The sequence below is a fragment of the Aythya marila genome (assembly GCF_965140915.1).
Source record: "Aythya marila genome assembly, chromosome: 5".
NCBI lineage: Eukaryota > Metazoa > Chordata > Aves > Anseriformes > Anatidae > Aythya > Aythya marila.
Genome location: NC_139046.1, coordinates 48,226,599 through 48,252,107, shown reverse-complemented (window position 1 = coordinate 48,252,107; position 25,509 = coordinate 48,226,599). Strand labels below are relative to the sequence as shown.

Here is a 25,509-nt window from a genome sequence, read left to right as displayed (position 1 = left end):
AAAATTAAAGTGAGAAAGGACCTCAGGATGTTTTCTACAAGTACAAGACCATGTTCCAAAGCAGGGTCAACTATGAGGTCAGAGGAAAGCAAGCTTATCCTTCAATTGTGATCTGCTGAATAAGGACTGAGGCTGCTTTTTAAATACAAAAGTTCAGAATTTGGATCAAAAGCTTCCATTTAGCCCAAATCAAGTATACACTACTCAGGAATTACCTCGAGGAGCTCCCCGAGGTCCACTCTGTCCAGAGCCACGTTTGAAATTCTGTTGATATCCATCCTGAAGTATAAAAATGGAAAAACATTATGACATAAAACAAATATTGTATAATGTTTCAGGATGTTAATAGTCATCAGTGAAATAAAGAGCTTTTACAACAATCTGCACTGATGCAACACCTGTAACTTCAACATACAGCATTTTACTAGCTTTAATTCATGTGAGGAAAATGAAGTCTTAGTCCTCCTAGCATTTAGCAACTGTAATAAAAATGTACAATGACAAATCCTCTCTCCAGTTACAGAATATTTTTTCAATATAAGTAATAAAGGCGAACAGAACTGTTTAGTGTTTGATTTCTTCCAACTCCACACAGATCAAACAGATGGGTTTCCATAAAGGACCAGTCAAAAAATGAATTGACATTCTAATGGTAGGATCAAAACTAGTCTTCTCCTTTGTTGGTGAATATTTGCATGGGGATAATGCAGAGACAGATATTTTCCTGTCAGACTAAGCTTTGAGCAGACAGAGCATACTTCCTACAGAACACTGAAATTTTATATCCATTTCAGAGTAACAAATCAGTATTGCAGAAGATAGACAGTCCCTTACAAGTTTGAAAAGATGATTTCAGTGGATTTATGTTCTTTAAGTATCATTCTTTCTCACAAAGTTGTGATGATAATTGTATTTAAGAGAATTCTTTATAATTCATTCAACTTTGCTATAGCTACTTCAAAAATCACTCGGCTTCCCAATTATAACTAGCCATCTCCAATTCAGCAATTTCCAAATATCTGTTCAGTATCTAAAACTTTTGTCTTCATTAGAAATAAAAAAGTCACAGGGAAATGTTTTCACTTATTGACTTGCATCAGTGCTTTTGTTGATGCATGTATTTTTCTTCTACTTCTAGACTGACGTGACATACTGGTAGCTTACCCGCTGGTAGTTTGAATAATCTCGAGGAGCATTGAATTGGGGCTGCGTGTAACCGCTGTTTGGAGTGTTGGAAAATGAAGGACGGTAGCCATCGTATCCTCCTATGGAAAAGAATGCACATCCTTCACTTAGAAACAATAACCTATTATATTATGCTACCACAAAGAAAAACTTAAGAGCTTTCTACCTAATTCTCAGAGAAAAAAAAAGCACTGTTTAACCTGCAATTTAAGCAACTCTATGCAGCATCAGTGCTAGTACTATTACAAGTAACAAGAACAGCTATCTAGTAAGAATGAGGAGGAGATAACCATTCAATGTGTTTCTCTAGTAATTTGAGGTTTCATTTAGATAACATTCAACCCACAGCTAAACACTGTGATCTAAACGTAACAGCTGTGACCTGCAAGGCCACAACAGCCAACTCAAGCTCCTCCAGAGCGAATACTCTGAAAGCCAGGAAGTATGGCCAAGGATGGCTTCAGTCCCAAGTCCAAAACTCAGAATTCCAGATCAATTCCAAGCAAACAAATGGTGAACGCTTCCTCTCAACTACAATCAATTGCATTTCTGTTACACAGGTTTCTTCTCTACTCTCCAACCACATGAGAGGACAAGACCAGAGCAAGAAAAAACAGCCTTCAGTGCTATATTTACAAGTCTAATCCCAGAAAACCAAACAAGGAAACAACGTCTTCCTCATTCTAACACACATCCCGGCCATCTCTGCAACACTGAAAGTGCCACAATATCTGATTAAATTGTTCTTATTTATCCAAAAATCCAGTATCATTCCTCCACTCCTATTAATTCCTTCAGAATAATGACTTTGGGATCTTTTGTTCTTGTATTTCTGAATTATAAAGCCCATTTTCAATAAGATGCAAGATGAAACTCTAAAGTATACCACTTCTACCATGACTAGAAAAAAAAAACATTTTTGAAATACCAACTGATGTCTGAATTCATCACTTGATAGTTGTGAAACATCCTGTTGGATATTTCCATGTTTGTTTATGCTTGCAATACAACTTAAGATACCTCGTCAAACACATTAAGCCTTCAAGCACAGAACAGGGAAAAGGCTTCTTTATTTACATCTTAGTAGGAAGCCTAACAAAGCATCTAAAATTTGAGCTGCTTAAGTAAGCCAAAACAAACTGAATATTTACTACAAGTATAAACAGCTTGCACAGATGACCTACCATCATTTTTATAACACATGGTTTCTTGACGCAGTGTTTCCAGAAAGGACCAGATAAAAGTCAGATGAGAGAGTTTAATTAAGCTGTTTACCTCTAAATCCATTTGCCGGTCCCCTGTAACCATTCATCAAGCCGCGAGTCCCACGTGATCCACCACGAGACACTCCCCGACTGTTATAGTAAGGCTGGCTGTTCCGTGGAAATCCAGTATTCTGCTGGGGAGGTTGCTGGTGGTTACCTGCCACTTGATGGGTCTGGTCCGGAGAGCCATGGTAAGTGCCAACCACTATATATTTCAAGTGGGGAAAAAGCAGAGCATAAAGGCTGAGTATTTATGCTCCCACACATACCCCCTTCTAACTCAACGTTCAAAGCTTTGAAGTACCATTGTACACATCAATAAATGCTTACCCATTTGAAAAAAAATAATCTGCACAATTAAGTGTTGAGCTTACTAGTCAGCCATCCCACAATATTAAGATAAATCAGCTGTCTGCCATTTCTGGGTTAAGTCAATGTCAAATAGTCTCTACTGTAAGCTCAGAAATAAGTATTCATAATGCAGGTAAAGTTTTCCTGTGCTATTTCAAACCCTTTAAAAAAAAAATCAGCCACGCACACACACTCTAAAAACCAATGTGAATAAGTTAGCCCATGTCTCTAACTTCCTCCCCTCTGAACTGAGCGGAGGGCCACTAACAAATACTTGCAATCACTAAATAAATTCTCTTAGGCATAGCTGTCCTGCCTACAGGTGAGGTTGTGGGAACGTTCTAACACAGAGGCCGCTTTGGCTGTATAGGATGGGGGGATCCTTTCCTTCTATATGATACATAAATCACAAGGCAAAAGCAGCATAGATAGCTTAAAACTGTCTGATTCTTGGGAACAATGTTTGTCACATCTTTGTATCACAGCAATCATCAGAAATGGATTAGGAATACAACACAAAGTGGAATTCTGTATATAAGAGTGAAGCAGCTGCAAAACTTCAGCTTGACAACAAATATTTAAGCAAGATCTCAATTTTAAGCGATAAGTCCCCCTCCTATTTCCTATACACGAAAAGAAGACTTCATCATTCAACAGGGAGCATGACTGTAGTTCAAGCTCACTCAGCCACAGGGTGCTATGAACTTCTCTGATCTTCCAACTTCCTTTCTGTTCTTGAGGAATGCATGAAGCGGTCATCCTTTTTAGAGGTTTTACAATGGGCAGGGTTTTATTCTAAGGGCACTGTATTTCTTTTGCGTCAACAGTTACACTTACTTAAATGTTACAGAATGACAAGCACTTAATACCGCATGGCCCACTTTCAGTACTGTTCCCCAGACTCCGTTTTTGGTGTTTTGTTGTTGTTGTTTTTTGAGCCATACAAAGTGCAAGGCAACAATGGAAATCTGGTTCCCCCTCTTCTCATCTACCCACCTCCCTATCCCAGGTTGCAAGGAAGACAAAATTCATGATGATAATCAGTTGCAGAGAATAAGGATCACATTTTTCCTTTACTCCACACCTCCAGTAGCTGTTAGCACTTCACCATTGCCATCTCTTTCCAATGTCCTTCACTTGTAATCCCTCTCTGCATCTACACATTTTATGAGTGGAAAGCAGTAATAGGAAGGCTGGGAGAATAGTTTTGTACATAGACTTTGTATTATAGTTGTTTTTCTTAAGTTACTAACTTGGAAACCACTTTGCCTGCTATATTCCAACTGTCTAACCTTTTTTGCAGAAGGTTCTAGACCTTTGTGAACATTCCACCATCTCTGAGAACCAGTCCATATTTGCTCACAATTTTATCTTACCATTTATTTTTTAAAATTTGTCATCTGAATTAGTACAATGAACTTTTTCTTTGGCACATTTAACTTTAATATCAGCAGAGCAAGGACTCCACTATACTGCTTTCACCTTTCAAATAATCATTAATCCTGTTTGTGATTTATAATTCTATTTATAACTGAACCAAGTGGCAAAATTACTTTGACAGTTGGAGAAATATTGAATTTCAACCCCTGCTCAATATTCAAACCAAGACAGAATATTGGGGTGCAAAATGAAGTAACAGAAGTCAGACATTGCCCAGTGAAGGGCAGCTTTGCAAGACCAGGTATATGTGAGAACATGTGACATGCTTTGCTGTATCTCTTAGGACTTCACAGCCTTGATTATCTGATCTAGTAAAACTCTCAGCATTTTTATTTTCTCTAAAATAAGTTTACCTGTCTGGAGTTGTTCTTGCTGAAGATCTGATTGTTCTACTTGGTGTGGCTGATTGGAGAAACTCTGGTTGTAACTGGCCTGGTACTGATTTTGTTGCTTAAGGGTTTCTGGCTCATTAACAGGAGGAACAGGTGCATTCATGTTGAATACCTATAATATAGGAAGATAGCTTTCTGGTCCAATGCATTTTTTTTATAACCCCTCATTGGATCATGTAAAGAAATATGCAAGACTAAGAAATGTGAGTAACCAAAGACCATTTTTGCAATTACATAACCAATTCCGATGTTGTAACAACAACAAAAGGAATGACTACCAAAATAAAGTCATTCAAAAACTATTTGCTACTTACTGTTTGCATGGATTGGAATGGAGCTGCGTTAACATTGATTCCGCTGCTATGCAAAGGTTTGCTAGATCCAGCCTGGAAAACCTGGGGCTGGGATGCAGGGGGAAGTGATGATGACGACGGGGTCTGGTCTGCGTTCAGTGACATTGAAGCCTAATAAATAGACAAACGACATTTTAGCAGTTTTTGAATAGTAGTGAAAACTTCACTAAAAAAAAAAAAAAAATGGAAAGGCACTGGATTCACTCCAGCAAACGAACATTTTCTACATCAGCTGAACAGCTTCTTTCACAACGGCATAATGGGAGAGGGAAAATGTAACAGACTTCTTCCTCATTAACTTGAAACACAATTATAAAAAAAAACAAAGGGGGCAAAATGAACAGGTTTCTGGACTAACTAGTAGCCAGTGTGTAAACTAAACTAATAACATGGATGCTCATATGCTAATGTTGTCATGTTACTTCTAACTAAACAGACAATCTAGTAACTTAACAACCCTATAAAGGACTGACTTTCTGGTCACAGACAGGCTCAAAATTTTGAACTTATATGGAACTGTAACAGCCCTATCAGTAGATAACTGAAAATCACCAAGCTTCAGTTTCAAAAAACCACAGAAGAACATTTGATCACACCTGCAAACATAGTCCTTCCCACCTCTGTGAAATCTGACTTGCCTGAATCTGGTCAATTGATTCTTTCTGTGGCCGTTGCTCTGTTGTATGAGAAGGCTGATACATGGGTTGGGAAGCTGTATATCCCTCACTTGTAGAAGAAACCAAGGGAACCTGACAAAATAAACCCCAAATGCCCCCAAGTCAGCTGATTCTCACACAGAGTTTTATAAAAAATATCACAGAACTCTGGAATGAATAGTTTTCTCTAGTAAAAATAATTATTCCAGCACAACTTTACAACCATTAAAAATGAAGTACTTTGTAATGAGCAGAGGTTTAGCTACCTCAGCTTAACATACTGTGACATGCCATGCCACCAATCGCCTGCCAAATTTGATTCTGTGAATATTTCTTTATCAGCTGGACATTTGCTTTAATTGAAGAATTTCCTTACACAACCACAACTACCATTACAATAAACCTGGGAAATGAGGGAGTGAGAGGAAAATAAGTAAGTTTATATGGGAGAACGGCAAACTCATACAGAAATGGAAAAGGCACTGGTTATTCAGTGGACTGAATTTGCTCTTTTTACAGCCTATGGTCTCCTACACAGGGTAAGTGAAAACTAACAAAGCAGCAAACTTTACATTTAAGGCTACTGAGGACTTCAGGAGGCAACTGATTGATACTGAGTTACTGGCGTGTTCAGAACGTCTTGTTGAATATTAAAAAGAACTGAGTTTAGCTACCACTTGCAAGACTGCTGAGAGAATCATTGGCAGCACTAGTTGAAGCAAGGAAAATCAGAAAAAAAATCCACAGGGGTAAGTTACAGAACACTTAACAACAACAACAAAAAAAGCTAGGGCAGAGAGAACTGATGAAAAAAGATATTCTACATCTACAAACAAAGGAAACTGCACAAGTACTAGCATTTCAGCATTTTCATACAGAGGAAACTCTCAAGAAAAAAGAAGAAAACATATTCCTGCTTTTACACAAACAAGTGACTTAAAAGCTTCAGAGCTAATCTCTAAAAGATGAAGCCAGCCATTTATACTGTCATTACTCTTAAGATACACATCTGTTTCTTTTAGCTTCCACACACCTACAGGGATCAGATTCATTACTTGAGATCAGCAGAATACTCAGAGATGCCATACGTGCTTAATACCAAGTCAGGAATTTCTGTAATCACTAGGCAACTCAGTAAGAAACTGCACATCTTAATGAGAGGCAGAATAAATCACATATACATTACTGAACCAAGTTTAATTAATCCTACTTTAAAAAGAATTGCAGGAAAGCTCAACTGAAAACAGCATTCAAACTCATTCTGGCAGCTCTACAACTCCAGTATAAAATACTCCAAGCAAGCAACTGGGACTAATTCTTAACAGAGCAAGACAAAAATAACAGGAACTATGCAATTAATCTGTAAAATCTGGTTTTGATCACTTAAACAGATACAGACTGCCCTTTAACCAAGTGATTCTGATCTTTGCATTTCTGCTGCAAATAAATGAATAAATAGTAACTTGCTTCTATCTATATTAAAAAATACTGCATACCACATATCTGACGTAGAAGAGAAAGCTACTAGGCAAAGACTGGCGTGTCAAATTATTAATCTGTCTCAAACAGAATGCAGAGAAACCTTCAACTACATGTATTTAAGAGTGGGACTACACAAAGCAGCTTTCCAAACAGTTCTTCCACTAGATCTTAAAAAAAACCTTTGCATTTCACCTTTGAGTTTCTGCTGTAGTTTGGAATTATATCCTGTTACAGCACTAATTAAGACTAAAATCAATTGTAAATTTACTACAAATTTACCTGCGTAGCTTCTGGTTGCACAGGGACCTGGTTAGGCTGGGCAAGTCTTGATTCAGTATGAACTGAAATGAAATAATTTCACTTATTATATAGTACAATCAAAGCTTTTTACAGAACATCATTGCAATCTTATCTAAATTCAGTTATTTGATACATCATCATCAGAGATGATTATCCCTCTAGCATGGAAAAACTATATTCAAAATACCCATTTATTTTCCACACAAATACTTTTTTCAGTAATCTAAAACACTCCAGGTATTTCCAAAAGACTAGGCAAAAATCTAATTTGCCTATTTAAAAACATTTAAAATGTTCCAACTCAAAACAAAAAGGAGGATTGGAAGTGTATAAATAGTATGCCTCAGAAGTACAATCCAAATTTGTAGAAAAACACACCTGAACAGTACTGTAATATTAGCTGCAATGATCCCTTCACTATGTAGCCGTAATTGAAGCATTTCTAACAGACGACTTGCAGGCTTCCCCAGTATTTATGTTTAGGATTTACCATTACAAACCTGGAGGGCAAACCATTTGTGGCATGTCCAAGTTCTGTGCTGGATTCATGGGCTGTGCAGATACAATGGCAGGGTCAAGTGTTTGGTTCTCAAACTCCAGCATGGAGTCCTGGGAAAAAAAAAATAATAACAGAAAAACCAAATTTAGGTTATTGGATTTTTAAAAGATAAAGTGTTCAAATGCACAAATGAGCAGGTCACAAGAAAAGAAACCTAGTCCACAAACCAACAGCTAATTTTACCATTTAAAACTTGTATCAATACTAAGAATTCCAAAAGGTATTTAACACAATGAAAATTCAGTCCAAATACAAAAACTAGAGTTTATCTGATATAAATAGAGGCAGATTTTAATAGCCAGGTAGAATAGGAGGTGATGTGGTTCTTTATTCTTTACCCTAAATTAGCATTTTTCTTTGTAGAGAAAAAAAAACACACAAGGAAAAACCAAACAAACAGAAAACACACCAAAACCACAAGTTTAAGTATATGCTTCATTTATTAGTGAAGTTTAGTTTTTATTTAGGGAGTAAGAAGAAATGCATTCACGTACTTCCCAATGCATTTCTAGTTGTTGAATTTTAGAGGTTAAAAGACACTAGAAACTTCAGGAAACCTTTTTGTTTCAAAAACTTTCAAGAAGCCACCCAAAAAGTATTCCCTTTGGGTGTTGCAGATTTTTTTCATAACACAATTTAAAACGAACTTGAGGTATTTTATAGCAAGTCTCACTTAGGCACCATACATTACTTAATTAAGTGGTCCACGACTTTCCACGTCCTCTGCAGATTTACTACAAACACAACTGAAAAGCTCAATAGCATTCTAATTGTACTTCCATAGCAATACAATAAGTTTGCTGGCTTTGGATGAAATATTGTCATACAGCACCATAAGGTTTGCAAGACCATCATACTCTTCAAACAAACATCAGCGGCTCTTTAAATGATTAAAAGCCTGCAAGTGCTTTTTTTTGTGTGTTTCGTTTTTTGGCTCCAGTTTCACAGTACTGCAGTGGGTTCGTCATACCTGCATGAAGTTGTATGGGCCCTGCATCTGCGCCATGAGGTCCTGTACTCTCTGCCTTCTAACAAGAGGATCTGCTTGAGCCACAGTAGTGAGCGTGTGAGGTTCAGGAACTGGAGGAGATGTAGCTTGTGTCTGTTGCTGCAGTGAATTTACAACCTAGTAAGAAACAAGCATCTAACTGAAATTTCAGCTTAAGATAACAATGCACAGAAAAAAAAAAAGAGACAATAGCCATAAATTACAAGAACCACTGTATTCATTATGGACGTAATTACTAGTGTTCTTGAAGGAAAAATCCTATATCCTCCTACAGACATGATCTAAGCAATTCACAGGATTAGAAAGCTTAGACTGCATTCTATTTGCTTTCCATCTGCTCTTATTTTCCATTTTTTAAAGTGCTAACAAAAATTTGTTCTATGTTAATTTTTTGTTGTTGTTTTTTTTTTAAGCACGGAATTTGCGACAATTTATCTCGTATTTATCAACATTTAGCAATTCAAATAAAGGGAAAAGTCAAGTTTTGGAAATATTTACACATGGAAAACAATTGTTTTCTTCTACCTTTTTTTCTGGTGAATATAAACAGAGTTTGAACTTGCGGATCATTCTTAAGACTACAGAATTTTAAGTTTTCATGGCCATGTCTTTCACAACCGTTATTCTAGCTAAACTGATTTATGGTCTGAGAACAGCAAGTAGCATTGTCTGGTGGAAAGACTGCAAGACAAGCCCAGAAGTAGTACAACTCATAGCAGGCAAGAAAGCTGAGACTGAAAGATGGTAAGAGCTTCATCAGACATAGCACAGCAGACAGGATTTACTAGACATATTCCAGCATGTCATGTGCAAACAAGAAGACAACAGATGCTTTCACATACCACCTTGCTGAAGATAACAAAGCAATCAGGGAAGCTGAACGTGAACATCTAAATCTAAGCACAGCCATCATCAAATAGCTCAAAAGCCAAGAGTTACAAGGATGGCTGAGGTGCACAAGAAGTAGCATTTCTGCAATTTGAACCAATTTTGCTTTTCAGGTAACTCCCCTAATACAGAAATGCCATTTCCAATTTGCATTTACATCAACAACTGTCCTTTAAGAAGATAACTGTCACAAAAATTGACCATTGTTTTTCTAATCCCATGATCCTAAGAGTTTAATTAATAATCATCCTCCAGATAAGCAAGCAAGGCTTAAACTTACGGTGGAACAGGATATAAATTAGCATACATGCATCTAAGTCTGAAAAAATTAAATTTATGTAAAACATCTGGTTTAATATAACGGCAATAGACTAATTTTGTACAGCAGTCATGATAAATGATGAAACCTTTACTTTAGTCCAGTTCTATAATCACAGATCTAGACTTTAAACTTAAACTCTCTCAAGTCTGTATTTACTTTTCAACTTCTCAAAAGAAACCTTAAGCATCTTTCAACATGCTGACTCCTTGATCATACACACATTGCTCATGTGACATTTACATGGCTAAGTGCCTGACAAACTCCTGTAGATCTTCCCCTTACCAAATCCCTAGCCATCTGTGATAAAAAATAATAAAGATAAATCTCTGAACAACAGTAAAAGCCAACCACAACCTACATTCATCTTCAAGACTCCCTTCATATCCAAATGTCTACTACTAGCCCTACAAAGTGAAGCTCTTGAGAATTCCCATGGAAGTATGCCCTAAGGCTGTTAACAAGCACAACAGCTCTGGTAGGTCTGAAGTTAACTGCTTTCTAACAGTCTGCTGCATGAGAAACTATGAGAGACTATTTAAAAATAAAAATCATTATTTAAAAAGCACCCAGAAACTTATTACACAATCACATATCTCCCTTCATTCCTAGTGGGGCAGCATCAAGAAGAAACTTTTCTTTTAGGAGAGCTGAACCTCCCTCTGCAGTGCAGTATTTGACTCAAACTGTATGCCCAGCTGCTCACTAGGCAGAGCTAACCAAGAAGGCCAGTGGGCAACCAACAACAGAAGGGGATGAAAGAACAAACATTTTTGGGACCACAAAGTCAGCCAGAATGAATACCTGCTCTTGACAATCATAGGACAGTTTCCAGTTTTACACAAAATACACACACATTCATCCAATGTTCTGTAACCTAAACCTCAAAGAACTTTGTATATAAGCAGACACAGATTCAGGTACTTGGTACAAAGGGAGAAAGGAAAAAAGAAAAAACACTATTACCATTAAAGGACACCTTCACCAAAATTAGAACACCACATAATTCAAAAAGAAGCACACTTCGAGAATTCACAAGCAAGTTCTTTAGTTAAAAACTTATGGAAGGCTCGTGTCATGCCAGATATTGTCAGTTCTCAAACTATAAACATACCACTGAGAACTTGAATATATCGTGTCTATTTGAAAGTTACTGAAAAAATGAGTTCGTGATAGCCTTCTTCCTCTTCATAAACAATTATGGAAATCAATATAAGTTCTCTCTTTCAGAATGCTATCAGCTTCCAAAACGAAGAGCTATCATTCATACCACCACAGCTACTGTAAGCTGAGGCGCAGAAAAACTATACAGTATATACAATCATCTTTCCTAAGGACAGTTCTCTTTCTCTCCAGAAGGAGTGAGATTTTGACACCAGCAAGTACAGCAAGAGTCATTCCAAAGACAGTTGTTCTCAATTACCCCTTTTTGAGTTAAATGTGGGAAAATAAAGTTCTTAATTATGAAGTAGTCTTCAACTTCAGATTTTTCTAAATTTCTCACTTAAACAAAGTACAAGAAATTCAGACAAAAAGGAGAGATAAATATCTAATTCTTACTGCTTTGTATTGTTCTACAGCAACAAAACTGATATAACACAGATTTAGCTGACTAAAAGGGCTATGAAAATTGAGTTTCTGAAAGCAGTCTCATACAAAACTACAATGATTTTACCATACTAATACGATTACTGCGTATTATCATTCCCATGAGGTAGATTTTTCACCTGTGCAATATATAGTCTTACACCTGAAGAGCAGAGGGAAGCACACCAGGCTCCAATCATAACAACACTTTCTATACTATCATGTCTTTATCCGTACTACTTACCTTAGGAACTACAGAGAACTGAACCTCTGAGCTACTCTGGACACTTGGTACAAACACAGACTTAAATTGGGTAGAGAGACTGAAGCCAAGCAAGCCTCAACATTAAACTATTGTGTCTAGTACAAATACCTCAAATATGCATTCCTCTTTTGTGTGCTATTTGGAGTGTTTCTTTACTTTACAAGAGGTTTCTTGAAACATATTCAATAGCAGTGATGCCTTACAGCATGTTTATGTGAGGGAATGGAATACTATGAGAAAATACTACTAAAATCTTTCACATGTAGCAATGTTAGTTAGTGTCTAGTTAACAATAAAAGCCTCACACCCATCCTAAGCATTATTAAATCTCTTAGTGGTCTCCAACACCCTAATATATGAATTTTGGCCAAACAAACTAAAACCAGGCAGAACAGATCACCATTTCAAAATGGTCCCTTTTTTTTACACCCCTTAAAGAGATGATGAATTCTCATTCCAGTGCAACACTTTAAAAGGCTGAAGAAAGCAAGGGGAGGAAATCTAAAAAAGTGATCATCTGGAATTTCCTGCTGCAAAAAGTTAAGGTGAACCAAAATCTAAACCTCCAGCTTTTGGAAGATGTTGCTTACAACTGGCTCTAACAGACACAAACCAAAGTCCAATATACCAGTGATTTGAATGACTCCATGAGACTTTTCCTTTCCAGTGCACAAAGGACACAAATTCTACTATAACAATGATCGACTTGAACACACAGCTGAGTCTGAATTACTTAGCTGGGAATAGATCCCAGTAGCAATGTACCACAAACATCACGAGTAACAATCACTCAACTGCAAGGTAGCAACGAGTTAAACAATGTCAAGTACTGTATTTCTTGAAAGCAGAGATGTATATATAGAAGCATATTTTAATGCTGTATTATGTGTATACGCAATCTGGAACAGGTATTAAAATTCAGCTTGCTCTCCATGAAACTGCGCAAGGAAACACACAACTATGCCATGCTGTCAGCAGCTATGCAGGTAAACCTAAGTTCTACATTTGCAACAAAAGTCTCTTAGAAAAAAAAAGTCTTCAAATCTCAAGTCTTCTTAAGTCTAAGACTTAAGTCCCATTTTCCCATACAAGCTACTACTGAATAAAGCAAGATCTCCACAAGCTTAGCCAGGCTGCATAGTTTTTATTTTAAGTACTCCTGAACTAAATATACCATTGAAGAATGAATAGCCATCCCAAGCCTATTTAAATATATATATTTTTTATACATGTTGGGGGAGATAGGGTGAAGTACTAAAACCTGTCATGAATTGTGATTCAGTGGAAACAGGGATTGCAATTTTACCTGCAGTACACAAGATCTTACCTCAACCGTTTCAACTGTCCACTCATCTACCTGTTCCTTCTCACTACTGCTGAACTGAGTCTCTGCCATGAATTGTCTGTTTACATACTAAAATAAAAATAAGAAAGGGTATGAAAGTAAAAGTAAGTGGCATTACAGCTATATAAAATGACAGTCTTTCCAATGAGTAATACCTCAGTCGATTCAACTTCAGTCGGTTCAGTAAATTCCTCTGCTGGATCAGGTTCTGAAAAAAAAAAAAAAAAAAGCCACCCACCACTTATGTGACAGAAGCAAAACATTACAGATTAGATTTTCTTTACCAAAAAAAAAAAAAAAATTTACTTTAAAGAAGTGCTACAAATGACTAGTTCACAGGAATTACAGCTAGGTGTAAGAGTGAAGACACACATTTACACCTGATTCATATTAATACCTAACATTAGAAACCTACTATAACAAAGGGTATGGGATTCTACTGGGTCTAAAATCAGAACCTCAATATCACTGCCTTGTTCCATTAAGTATCTGCTGGGCTCTGAAACAAACCTGATGCTATAAATAAACTTCTGTCTCAAAATGAAGAAAATAAAAAGTATCAGAATATTAACAGAGTTAAGCAATAAAAAAGATCCTCAAAGTTTTGAAAATGAACTAAAAAATGCATTCTTACTACAAAGAATTACATTCAGTTACCCCAAATTTCAAATTTTCTCCAGAACATATTCGAATTTTAAGCATGTAAACATACTCTTGGCTTCAAAAGCTCTTGCGTTCTAAAAAAGGACTAACTGGCGGAAGAACCACCACAAAGCAGAAAAGCCTCTGGCAACCAGAACTTAAATCTTTGATTATTTTAATGCCACAAACAAAATTTTATTTGTAAGTGTTCATAACATGAATTTCTATAGGAAAAAAAGAATAGGAAAGATGTTGGAAATAATTTTCGTTTGCTTAACACTGCTTCCAAATCATTTCATTCTAGTTGGGGTTCTTCAGCAAATGCTGAAGGATGTGTTCAGAAGCAAGTCCCATCAAGTGACTTTGTTCCTTCACTCACGTGATGCTCCACAGTTAGAATTTTAAGCCTTTCCCTGTGGATGACTAAGGAAATTTTACAATGTGATCATCAGAAAGGACTTTAGTGATCTAAGGTCTTTCCAAAAAAGTAGCTGACATAAGACACTCTTACAGAAATCTTCTGAAACACAGCTCTGCTCTTCTTTCGTCAGTGCTGAAAGCAGGGCCAAATGAATGGCTAACTGTTCCGATATACACTGCCCAGCTGTTTGTGTATCTGATCATCACATAACTACATTTCTATTCAAGACACTAGTATGCATGAAGAATTTCAAAAAAATGAAGTGCCATTTGCACTTAAAATTACATTTTCAATTTTATCATTCTGATGAATCCAAAGCAACAAGAAACTACAACAGAAACATGCTAGTCACAATGGATCTTCATACTCTTACCAGCTTCTGCTACAGCGTCTTCTACTGCAGGTGTGGGTGTTGCCTCTTCTTCCTCACATAACCCATTCTGATGGTTATGGGTGCTATCAAAGTAACTAGTTTGAAGAATACGTTCAACAATCTCCTTCAGGGCTTTATCTGGGAAAAGGAAAAATTTTAAAGTTAAAAATGAACAGGCACTCAATTCTAATTCTCGTCTTTTTACTAACCCTTTTCCTTTCTTCCCAAAGATACCATGGACATTTTATTGACCTTTTGCTATGAAGACGCTGCTGTGTCTATCTAGTCCACAGACGCTACTGCTACAGAACTACTGCCTGCATTACTAGATCATATTAAAATGAATAAGTAATCTACCTTAATAAGTATTCTACCTTACTTCAGAAAAATCTGAAGGGCAGGAAGAACCTTAGAAGTATACAATACTCTTCAGAAGATTTGTGAAACGCTTTGAAGTGAGTGTAGAGTTTATATTTTTGATTACACTTGTATTACTTCTGTATCGGTGGTCACTTTTGACTTTGAAAAGTTTCAACTTGATTTCTTTGCAATTTCCCAACTAAGAAACCTTACTGTAAGTCAATGTCTTATAGAAACAAGTAACAGTACAAATTAATTATTTGGCACCACCATCACAAAAATTTTTCCCATGAGGTAAGCAGCTCAGAACAGGCTTTTTAAGAGAAACAAGCACAAACTTACACTCAGTGCTTCATACAAAGGCCATCTCAATCCAGAACAAATCAGTATAACCACACTGGAAAGTTAGCAATACTGTCTGTTTAGTCCAACAAAAAATAGACTCAAAACAGAAGATTTACAATGCGTGTTTCACAAGTGATGTTGGTCACTTTATGAATCAATACATACACACAGGAGAGCACAGAATGTAGTAATATTGCCAATGACAGGACTAAAAGCTCATCCTGAGGTCCAGATGTAATGCCAAGCCCAACTTCATCCAGTAAGAAAATGACAAGGCCTCCAAGGAACATACCTAGTCTCTCTCCCAAAACTACTCCCCATACCTTCTCCTTCCTCTTTTGTCTCTCTCTAAAAACGTATACACTACACATCTACTGGCACTCATAAAAATCCAACATCACTTGTTCTGCAAGAACTCTAAGTCTGAAATGGTTATATTAATCAAAAACCCAATAGCCTGGTATCTCTTCACAAAATTTCATTTTAACAATATAAATGGTTTGAGGTTTTGTATTCTGCCACTAACAAGCAGAGTCTTATACTAATTAAAGACACAGTATTTTACAATCTTCTGTGTATCATTCCTCAGTAAAGTGGGCTAGATAACAACTGCAATGCCATTATTTCATTTTCTACAAAGAGAACAAAAACTCTTTCAACAGCTCTGTATTATTGTAACATAATAAGGAATACTGGAAATTTAAAAAGCAAGTAAGAAAAGTTGCTAGCCATTTTACCTACAAAGAAGGATAATCTTCCCTAAAATTTTGCTATTTATTTATTTCCAGCTAAAAACCTCAGAAATTCCCTACAATACAAGAAACAACTGTCTATCAGAGCCATTTTCTTAAGGTCTAATGTTAGAAGCTAAGTATCTGTGGAAATTTGACTGTTTTCTTGCGGAAATGCAATGTGAATGATCATGCCCCAATTTGCAGAGTTAATGAAACTAGGACAGAAATAAAATGCATCTGTAGGAGGGGACAGCAGAGAGCTGAACAGCACACTAAATAAGGCCAGGACAGTTTATATATTAGGTCGTATTATTGACTAAGCTCCTGGTCCACACACACACGTTTCCAGAAAACAAAGAATTGCTACCAAGCCTCAATGGCAGTAGAATACTGCTAAAACAGCAAGAACAGACTAAACTAAATACTGAATAATGCTGTATCAGTGGACAAAAATACAGATACACTACATCGTAAGTTCACTCTCCAATTATTGTTACAGTACAGACAATGTTCGGGAAAAAGTAGCTACTCTAAAAAGCTGGAAAGATATTTAACTGCTTAAGTTCTTTTATATCAGGCTATTTTAGTTCAAACATAAATTTGGTGCACTGCCCCTTTAATAAAGAGAACATACTTACAGGTTGTTCCACAAACAGGTTTCTCCTTCCCTTCCAGTAAGTCCCACAGGTGAACAGATGCTTGCTCATACTGCTCATTCAACCTTGAAAAACAGTAACAGAATTTCTTACTGAGCCTTTATATTATCATAGTATAAATATATCGTCAGCTGACTGACAATTACAAAGGAAAGTACTTTATTGTAAGTTTACCTCACGCTCATGTCTCGTTCAGGGTAAACTAACTTGTAAAATTCATCCAACATTGTCAGTTCCTCCTCTGTCAGCACTGGTACTCCATTTGATCCTTGCTTCAAGTCATTACGCACTTCATCGTCACCCAATTTGTCCAAAATAAACTGCAGTTCTAGTACAGTCTTTAAACGCTTCTGCTCAGCTTCTTCTCGCATCAGTTGTTCCCTACGAGCTGTCTTTTTTATTGTTTTCTGGATCTGTTCAAGAAGAAAAATGAATTCAGCATGTTTCAACTTCAATGCAGTGAATTCAAGGGAAAATGTAGACTTGAAATGTCTTTTATTGATACATAAAGATGGATGTTGGTATCGAACTGCCACTTATCAATTCAACATTACAGCAGAATAATCTGTGAAGTATAAGAAATACCTCTTAAGCAAAATCAAAAGCCCCAAAGTTAAGGCAAATTTTACAAACAATGCCACAAACCTTGGATTGTATTGGGTCTTTATCATATTCTTACTTGAAGCCTGTATTTCTGTGTGACTTATAACTAGTTTAGTCAAGCAACTGCAGTTACAGTGTCTAAAGCTTCAGACATTGTGTTACATGAAACAAGCCCAGCTAATTGTTATTTGCTTCCTTTATGAATTATTCTATAAACAGAAAATGATTTTGACACAGATTAAAGTGGCAAGAATGTACAAATGTACCTTTTAAAGGAACATTATGGCTATTTACAGCTTCTGGCTTCCATAACTCAGGGAGGAAATACAAGTAGAAAAGGTACAAGAAAAGGGCAACTCAATTAATGCAATAGAGCAGCTGCTTTATGAGCAGAGACCAAGTTTCAGGCTCTACTGTTTGGAGAAGTATGGGCAATCCAGATTATTTTGTTTTCTTTTATAAAGGTCAAAAAGGCCAGCAGATAACAGGAACAAAGTAGTTATTTACCATATCGCATCATAGTAGGAGGCATTTATTGAAACTACTAGGAGATCAGCTTAAAACAGATAAACAAGAGTACTCTTGTTTTGTACACCCCACGGGAGCGTGTAACTCATGGAGTGTTTTTCCATGAAATGCTGGGGAGAGGCAGTTATCGGCAAATTTAGAAAAAGGATTTGAACAAAACCTTGGACAAGTGGTCCAGAGATACTAAAGGGAACAGGAAGGGATATATTTTCTACTCAGTTTGATGATGATGGATGCTGGAAGGGAACAGATGACAGATAACAGTCAGCCAAGTACTACTTTACATAATACCTTCTGCAACCACTGTCACAGTACTGGTTAAAATGCATTACTGTTCTGAACCCACAGGGTATTTCTTCTATTCCTAATTCTAGCATCCAAAACTCAGTTTGGTCTCTGCAAGTACACAATATTTTAACAGTCTTTTCCAAAGAAATGTAATCTGGGATAGTAACTTTTGCATTTTGAAGCATCTAAATTTATTTTTTTAAGCCAAAAACTTAATCTGATATTCAACTGCGTAAGAGCTAACTCCGATCTGAAAAAAAACGCAAGCAAACTTTAAAGCAAAATATCAGTTTGTTACTCCTGGATTCACTCATTTCTTTTAGCAGTCAGCTGACCAAGAAAATATTTCAGGACAGACTTGTCAGAGAAAGAAAGTTCTTCTTTACTAACATTCCATAAACATACATGGAAACCTGACACAAGAAAAGCAAAGAAATGGCTTGCCTTAGATGCCTACAAATTTACAACCAAATCTAACGCAGAAAGCAGCCAATAATGCAAGGATGCTAATGCCCTTAAAATTATCATATAGCTTGGTTCATGAATTAAATAGACTTGTTAGACCAGTGTTGCTGCTCTTTCTGTAACTCATCAACTCTAACTACATTTAGAATCTTCCAAGCTTGTAGGATGGATTAAGCTTTCAGCTTGCTCAGAATTCTTCCTTGCAACAATATTGCAAAGGTCTAAAGTTTTTGTTTGAAGCATGTCACAAGGAAAATAACACAGCTGTTCATGTAACTGAATTGTCTATTGAATTTTATAACCTAATCACACCATCACTTAATGACACACCAGCTGCAGTCTACCTGTTTTACTAGTATTCAATTAACTTATCTTTTATGAAAATAATTTTAGTCTTAAACTATAGCATAGGCTAAGTTTCAAGATTGTATTTCCCATTAATAAGACTGCATGAATCTTGAAAAAAAAGAACTGCAATGCAACTGCAATGCCTTTCATTTGATAAGACTTGATATCATATATAGTAATATAAAAAAGCAGAACTCTCAGCCACTTGCCAAAGAAAAAAGCAGACCTCTGAAGTCACTCTTTTAAAAGAAACTGTTACTACTGGCAGTAAGCAGTCTACAATGTTGTACCGCAGGCCTCTTCTGTGATCACATTGTTTTCAACAGTTAGCTTTTATCAGAAAATTGCCATGTTATTTTTGTTGTCGTATCTTTATGCAGTCCTTCAGAAGAAATATTTTAGGAATAGTCTTCAGGAAACCCGATACAAGCTAGTACACAGTAAGAGAAAACAGCCAAACATACAGATACCGAGCATTTTGTCTTCCGTTAACAGAGGTTTTTAATGCATCTAGTATTAGCAAAAGACAATTTAAAGCACATTTCACACTGCATCTTATAGCCCACATCGGACGACTTTACTTACGTCTTGGCTCAGAGCCATAAAACTCCTCTGCAGTTCTTTAGCAAATTCCAGATTATTTGTCACTTCCTGGTATTTTGACACTGCATCCTTGAAGAAAAAAAAAAAAGTAACCCATCAGAAATAGAACAAAGTATACACTTCCAACAAACTATTTCCTGCTTTTTAATTTCTAAGTGAGCCAGCTTTAAAAAGGTAACTATCTCTGAATGGAACTGCATCAAACTTAAGTATTGACTTTCACCATCCAAAATATGGAAGAGACTTCTGTACATCTTCAGCACTTGTTAGGTAAGTAAACTGAAATGTATGCATCTTATATGCTCACAAGCATGACATATATAATTTAAGATTTGACTTTATACAGTTTCTGAGAAAAACTAACAGACAGGCCTGTTATGGGAGAAGATCATGATGGGAGAAGAGCAATTTCAGTTATCTCTCCTGCTCATCAAACAGAAAACTTCTCATGGTTTATAACTTCATTAACACCATTAAAAAATAAAAATATATAAATTGGTGATATTTCAGTTGTCAGTTGGCACAGACAAAAAATCATTCGTGAAGCCCAGACAGATAAAAAGATCACATGGACCAAGGGAAGCAGCTAATTCTTGCAGTGTGAGCAGCTGCAATTGCTGAAGAGTACATTTTTTTTCTTAGTCCTTTTCAGCGCTGAAAATCATCAACAAAATATTGTTGATTACCAAGCATCTGGTAATCTCTTTAGTATCAACATGCATGTTTGCATAATACAACCAAATTTAATTTGATACTTGCTTCATATTTATTACAACTGGAAAATAGCTGCTGAGTTGAGCTCTGCAATAACCTACTTTAAGAAACAGCCTCAACAAGGAGAAAAAACACATATGTACAATAAGCCCAGCTTACCTAGTGTTATATCTGCTGCACTGATAACTGTGATACACACTGACATAGCTTATTTATGAGAGCTCTACAGAACTCAGTCCATGCTACCCTTGTAACTAGACTGCATGATATTTGTCAGTTACCACCAAGTGACTAAGCTCCTGAAGTTCTCCCTAGGAACATTTTCTGGGAAGAAAAGAATGATGTCCAGAGAACCTCAAAGGTATCATTTAGCTCTTTCAACAGTACTAGGTTATAACATAGGCCAATTTTCACCACAGTTTACTTACAACCTAACCTCAACAAGCATAACAAAGCATTACAACACATTCCTCTACTGATTCTTTCAGTTTCGTATTAACAGAAAAACTGAGGTGTTGTAAGCACTAAGAAACTGAATCCAAGTTAGAACTCATAAAAATCCAGATTTTAACAAGGGAAACAAAGTGAAATTCATTCATCCTTTCCCTCCCCACCACCATCGCTAAACACTTTACAAGAGATCTGGTTAGTATATTTTTTTCTTTTACCAGTTGATCTTGATTTAGACGTTCTCCCTTGTTCATTCGTTCCTGGTAATCATCAAGTTTACTCTGAAAAGGAAGAAGAATGATATTACAAAGAGGCAAAATCAGGTTACTGCTTCTTCTACTTTTGTTAAGAAATTACAGTAAACACTGACTGTAACTTATTACACAAAACATGCAACTGTCATGTACAAATCGTACCTGAGAAAACTTGCCTACTTGGTTAAAAATGTAAATACTTTCCCAAGAGACAAATATTTTAATCTTGTTTGCTTGGACTATCGCTATACATCTTCCTGAACAGTCTTAATTTCTAAGGAAAGACATTTCTCCTTACGGAGAGAATGCTCTCAATGTACATTTCTTTTAGTCCTAATGATAGAGAGCTGAACAGAGTTCTAAGCCTGAGCTTATCATCACTCTATCACTACAATACCAAAAACATGACTGCAAAAAAAAAAATAAAAATAAAAAGCCACTGCTAATAAAATTCAGAGCTCTAATTCTTTGTGCTGGCATCAGTTAAGATAGTCACAAAGAATTTAAAATAGTTTCCAATCCTTTCTGCAAGAATGCCCACCAACACAACTCATATTAATAGCTCTGGAATATTTTAGCTTAAAAACATCAAGACTTTCTTTTTCAGGAGAAAAAGACTTTCTTTTTCAGTATAAAAAAAAAAAAAAAGAAAGGGAATCATTAGGTTAATTTTCAACAGGAACAGTTCTCTGATCTGCTTAAATACAAAACCATGCAAAACACTGACAAGTTTACCAAAAGCAGGTAAAACTTATGGATGCCCTAAGTGACAAAGGATCTACAGGGGTAGGTTTTAAGGGTCTTAGAATGGAAGCAAAGTCTTTAAGGATAACATTTCCCACTAATCTCTAAGTTTTCACTATATCTACATCAAAACTGGTTTTAATTTTATGAAGCTTGCCCTGATCTTATTGAAAGCATTACCATGAGTCCTTAATAATTATCTTTCCAATCTAGTATAACAACAATGTAACAAAAAGAAACACTTCCTTCTGAATGTAAAAGAATTAAAACCCTAGTGCAACCACTGTTTTCGAGTTTATACTTGTCACCGAATGACAGATTTTATTTTTTTTTGGTGGTGGCAGTGGCTTAGTTTTGGATGGTTAGTTAGTTGATTGTTTTCCTTTTTTTTTTTTTCTTCTAACTTCTTTTGCTTCATGACATTTCAGTTAAAATATTTCATTGATATTTTTCTAGCTAATTCACCTTCTGTGCTCACGATCAACCTTTGGGAATGGCTTAAGTCTGTGAAACAGTTTAACAACAAAGCTCATCTTACTCGATGCCCAGCATCACTTAGTCAAACACAGAACCACATTACCCAACTTGGTCCTCTGATCATTACCCACAGACAAAGCAATTTATTTCTTTGAAAATCTTACACATTTAACATTTTTACTACTTTGTCTTTCACTGCATTAGAGTTAATAAAGGCCTAAGCAAAATCAAAGAACAACTTCCTGAACTCCAGAAATACATTACTTGGAAGTTCATGCTGGAGACAGACACTAGCACTGCAACAGTTGTGAAATGCAGCAGCCACGGTTGGAAATACATTAAAAATGACTCTGAAAAGCATTCGGCATATTGGAAATCTACCACAGCACGAAATAAGGGCATTTGACTCTTCCACATACTGTCTTCTTTTAAAATAGATTATGATGTTGCTGCATACCAAAAGTAGTAGTTTTCATGATTTCAGAGATCCTAGCTGAGCTGTGAAGAGTCGAAAAGGCAGGATAAAGAGCTCACACAAGCCAATGCCACATTGCAATGCCAGCCAGGTTAACTGAAGCTCTCTGCTTAAGGTGGCTTAAGCCCTACGCTAAACTGGCATCACAAACATATTTCAGTAAGTTTTTATTTGCTTAAGCCACTTACCCCCATGCTGCAGTTTTACCATTCCCTCAGTCACACTGATGCAATTGTTTGTGAGGCTGCACAGTAAATTTGACTGCTAATATCAGCCTGTTCAAAAAGTGTCTACTAAAAAGCCTTAAAAAACACAATTTCAGTGATCTAATTTCCAACACAAGCCCATAAAATATCGAAACAGTAAAACCAATAGGATGGAACACCAAAATATAGAAGAACACTACTTAGATCAGCATTGTTGAAGAAAACATATTGCAAAATAATGCTGCATAACACTCACATAATCTATTTTGCTGGCTAGGGACACAGGGGAGGAATGAGATGAAAATACCCCTGACTACTACAATTGTTTCAGCATAGTTTTTCCACACAGCCTTACTTCAGCATGGCTTGTATCTTCAGATTAAGCACATTGCAATAACCTATTCAAATAGGATACAAGCTTTTCTTAAATGGTTGAATATCTTAAAGTCTAACGTACATTCTTTATTCATCTGTTTTTCATTCTGCGGTTCTATCAGCTAAAAGGCAAAGGATAACATGCCTATTTCTAGCCTTTAGGAACTGCAGAGCAGCTAATTCTCTTCACCTTTTCTTCCCTGAGAACGTCCCTATCAGAAAAGGAAAAGCAAAAGAAGGAAATCCCTTTCAGCTGCAATGCAGAGGACAAAGTCAATGTGCAGTTCATTACACGTTATCAGAAAGATCTCAAGTGCCAAGGTAAGCATTTTTCTATCATCCCAAAGACACAGTAAGATCAAAATGTTGCACTACACAGAAGCATTAAGGAAGCACAAAGCTTTCTTTTTAATCTGCACTGTCAACTAACACCAATATAACAGCAGCATTAGTGCTGTGAAATAACTGCAGTAAAATTCCCACTTAGCAACCTACTGCAGCGTTTGCAAGATTTTCTTAATTTTACCCCTTCCACAACTTCACCCTTACTCATGATGAAGCATAAAAGCTAAACCAGCACAAAAAAAAAAATCAGGTGGCAAAGTGAATTTATAAATTGTCTATTAAACAGCTCACAAGTCATCAGACCCCAGTTCTGCAGACAAAACCAACATGCTACAGCTCTTTTTCCACTGAGATTCTTGAACTATTTTGGAGGTCCCTAGGAGAAAAGCACTACATACAGGCTACATGCTTGGGCTGGGGGAAGGCAGGGAGATGATGGTGTTAGCTGTTTAACTATAAACCCTGTATCTTATTTTAATAGGAATCCAAAATTGAGTTACTTCTCTATGGTAACAGTTACCTTCCCCTCAGATTCAGGTTCTCATTACCTGAACTGCCTCCAAAATGTCAGCCTGAAGTGAAAGAAGTGCAGTTACATGACACTAGTTTCAAAATGCCTGACCACTCAGCTGTGCTGTTACAGTCATTTTCAGTGCTATGCTATAAACCGGATCACTGGAATGATCTGATTAAAAATAACCCTCAAAAAAAAAGGGGGGGGGGGGGGTGCAGGGAGCAGGAGGAGGCACTATATTTAACCAGATAATTTCAATGATATGGTTTATACCAGTTCCATCAGCACAACTGTACGTGACAAGCTGCAGTGTGGAAGGGAAGAGGGTAAACTCTTCAACCCAGTGAGGCAAGCACTGCAATGCACACTTCCCTACAAGCCAAGAAAAGATGGGGTGGTATGACTACTTCAAGTCTGTTTTCAAAGATACCTCAAAAATTGCATGTATTTTTTTTTAAATCATCATTAAGCAATTAAGAAAATTCAAAACTTCACACAGCTCTTAGACCTCTCCCACTCGACCAAAAAAAGCCAAGCTATGAAATTCAGTTTTGTTAACCTTTTACATTTGCACATTATACTTTATTTTCCCCCACCATCATTCTCTAGTCACATAACAGCTTAGCTTCCAAGCAAAGCCTGTTCAGAAATGATCAAAAAAATCAGTCTTCCTACCTCCTCAGAAAAATAGAGAGAAAAAAAAAAGGAAAAATGTGAAATAATTGAATGGTATAATGAATGAAAAACAGAAGTTCAAAATCTCTCAAAAAACATCCCACAATTCTCACATTCACTTTATTACATATTTTATATATAATATACATACTTTAAATTATATATACACACCTAACAGAAGTCCCAAGAAGCTGTCTCAGTCTTGATTTATAACCAAAGAGAGGTAATGAAGTACTCCAGTATTCCAAAACAGGCATGCTTAGAGCTCTTCATTTTAAAACAAATAATTTTTGAAGTAACAGTTTTAAGCATTTTTATGATTCTTTTTGCCCAAAACTAAGTCTGACAGTTTAGAAAAAAGCATCTCCATGACACATTAGACAAGCTTGAAGTGAACGATATGTGCCCATTCCAGGACAGGAGCCTCATGATCAGCTTACTCCAGCCGAGACTGATCACAAAAGGGGTGTTCTCCTTCTCTGGGTGCCACACTGTTAGCCCTGCCTACACACCAACAT

At 36.5% G+C, this 25,509-nt stretch overlaps 1 protein-coding gene across 3 annotated transcripts in view; it reads right to left on the bottom strand.

Annotated features, from left to right (window-relative positions):
* CAPRIN1 (cell cycle associated protein 1) overlaps positions 1-25,509 on the bottom strand; it is a 33,444-nt gene that overhangs the window by 2,099 nt on the left and 5,836 nt on the right. Inside the window, exons 3-18 of one of the 3 annotated variants that reach the window (XM_082760726.1) lie at positions 21,145-21,207; positions 19,745-19,831; positions 17,102-17,340; positions 16,910-16,992; positions 14,833-14,970; positions 13,552-13,604; positions 13,379-13,465; positions 8,954-9,109; positions 7,925-8,033; positions 7,404-7,465; positions 5,625-5,735; positions 4,948-5,097; positions 4,595-4,745; positions 2,461-2,655; positions 1,165-1,265; positions 216-279 (exon numbers count right to left, since the gene is read on the bottom strand). In XM_082760726.1, coding sequence (XP_082616852.1) covers positions 216-279; positions 1,165-1,265; positions 2,461-2,655; positions 4,595-4,745; positions 4,948-5,097; positions 5,625-5,735; positions 7,404-7,465; positions 7,925-8,033; positions 8,954-9,109; positions 13,379-13,465; positions 13,552-13,604; positions 14,833-14,970; positions 16,910-16,992; positions 17,102-17,340; positions 19,745-19,831; positions 21,145-21,207 — 1,849 coding nt within the window. The remainder of the gene's footprint in view (positions 1-215; positions 280-1,164; positions 1,266-2,460; positions 2,656-4,594; positions 4,746-4,947; positions 5,098-5,624; positions 5,736-7,403; positions 7,466-7,924; positions 8,034-8,953; positions 9,110-13,378; positions 13,466-13,551; positions 13,605-14,832; positions 14,971-16,909; positions 16,993-17,101; positions 17,341-19,744; positions 19,832-21,144; positions 21,208-25,509) is intronic. The other 2 variants (XM_082760727.1, XM_082760728.1) reach the window with 2 other exon arrangements.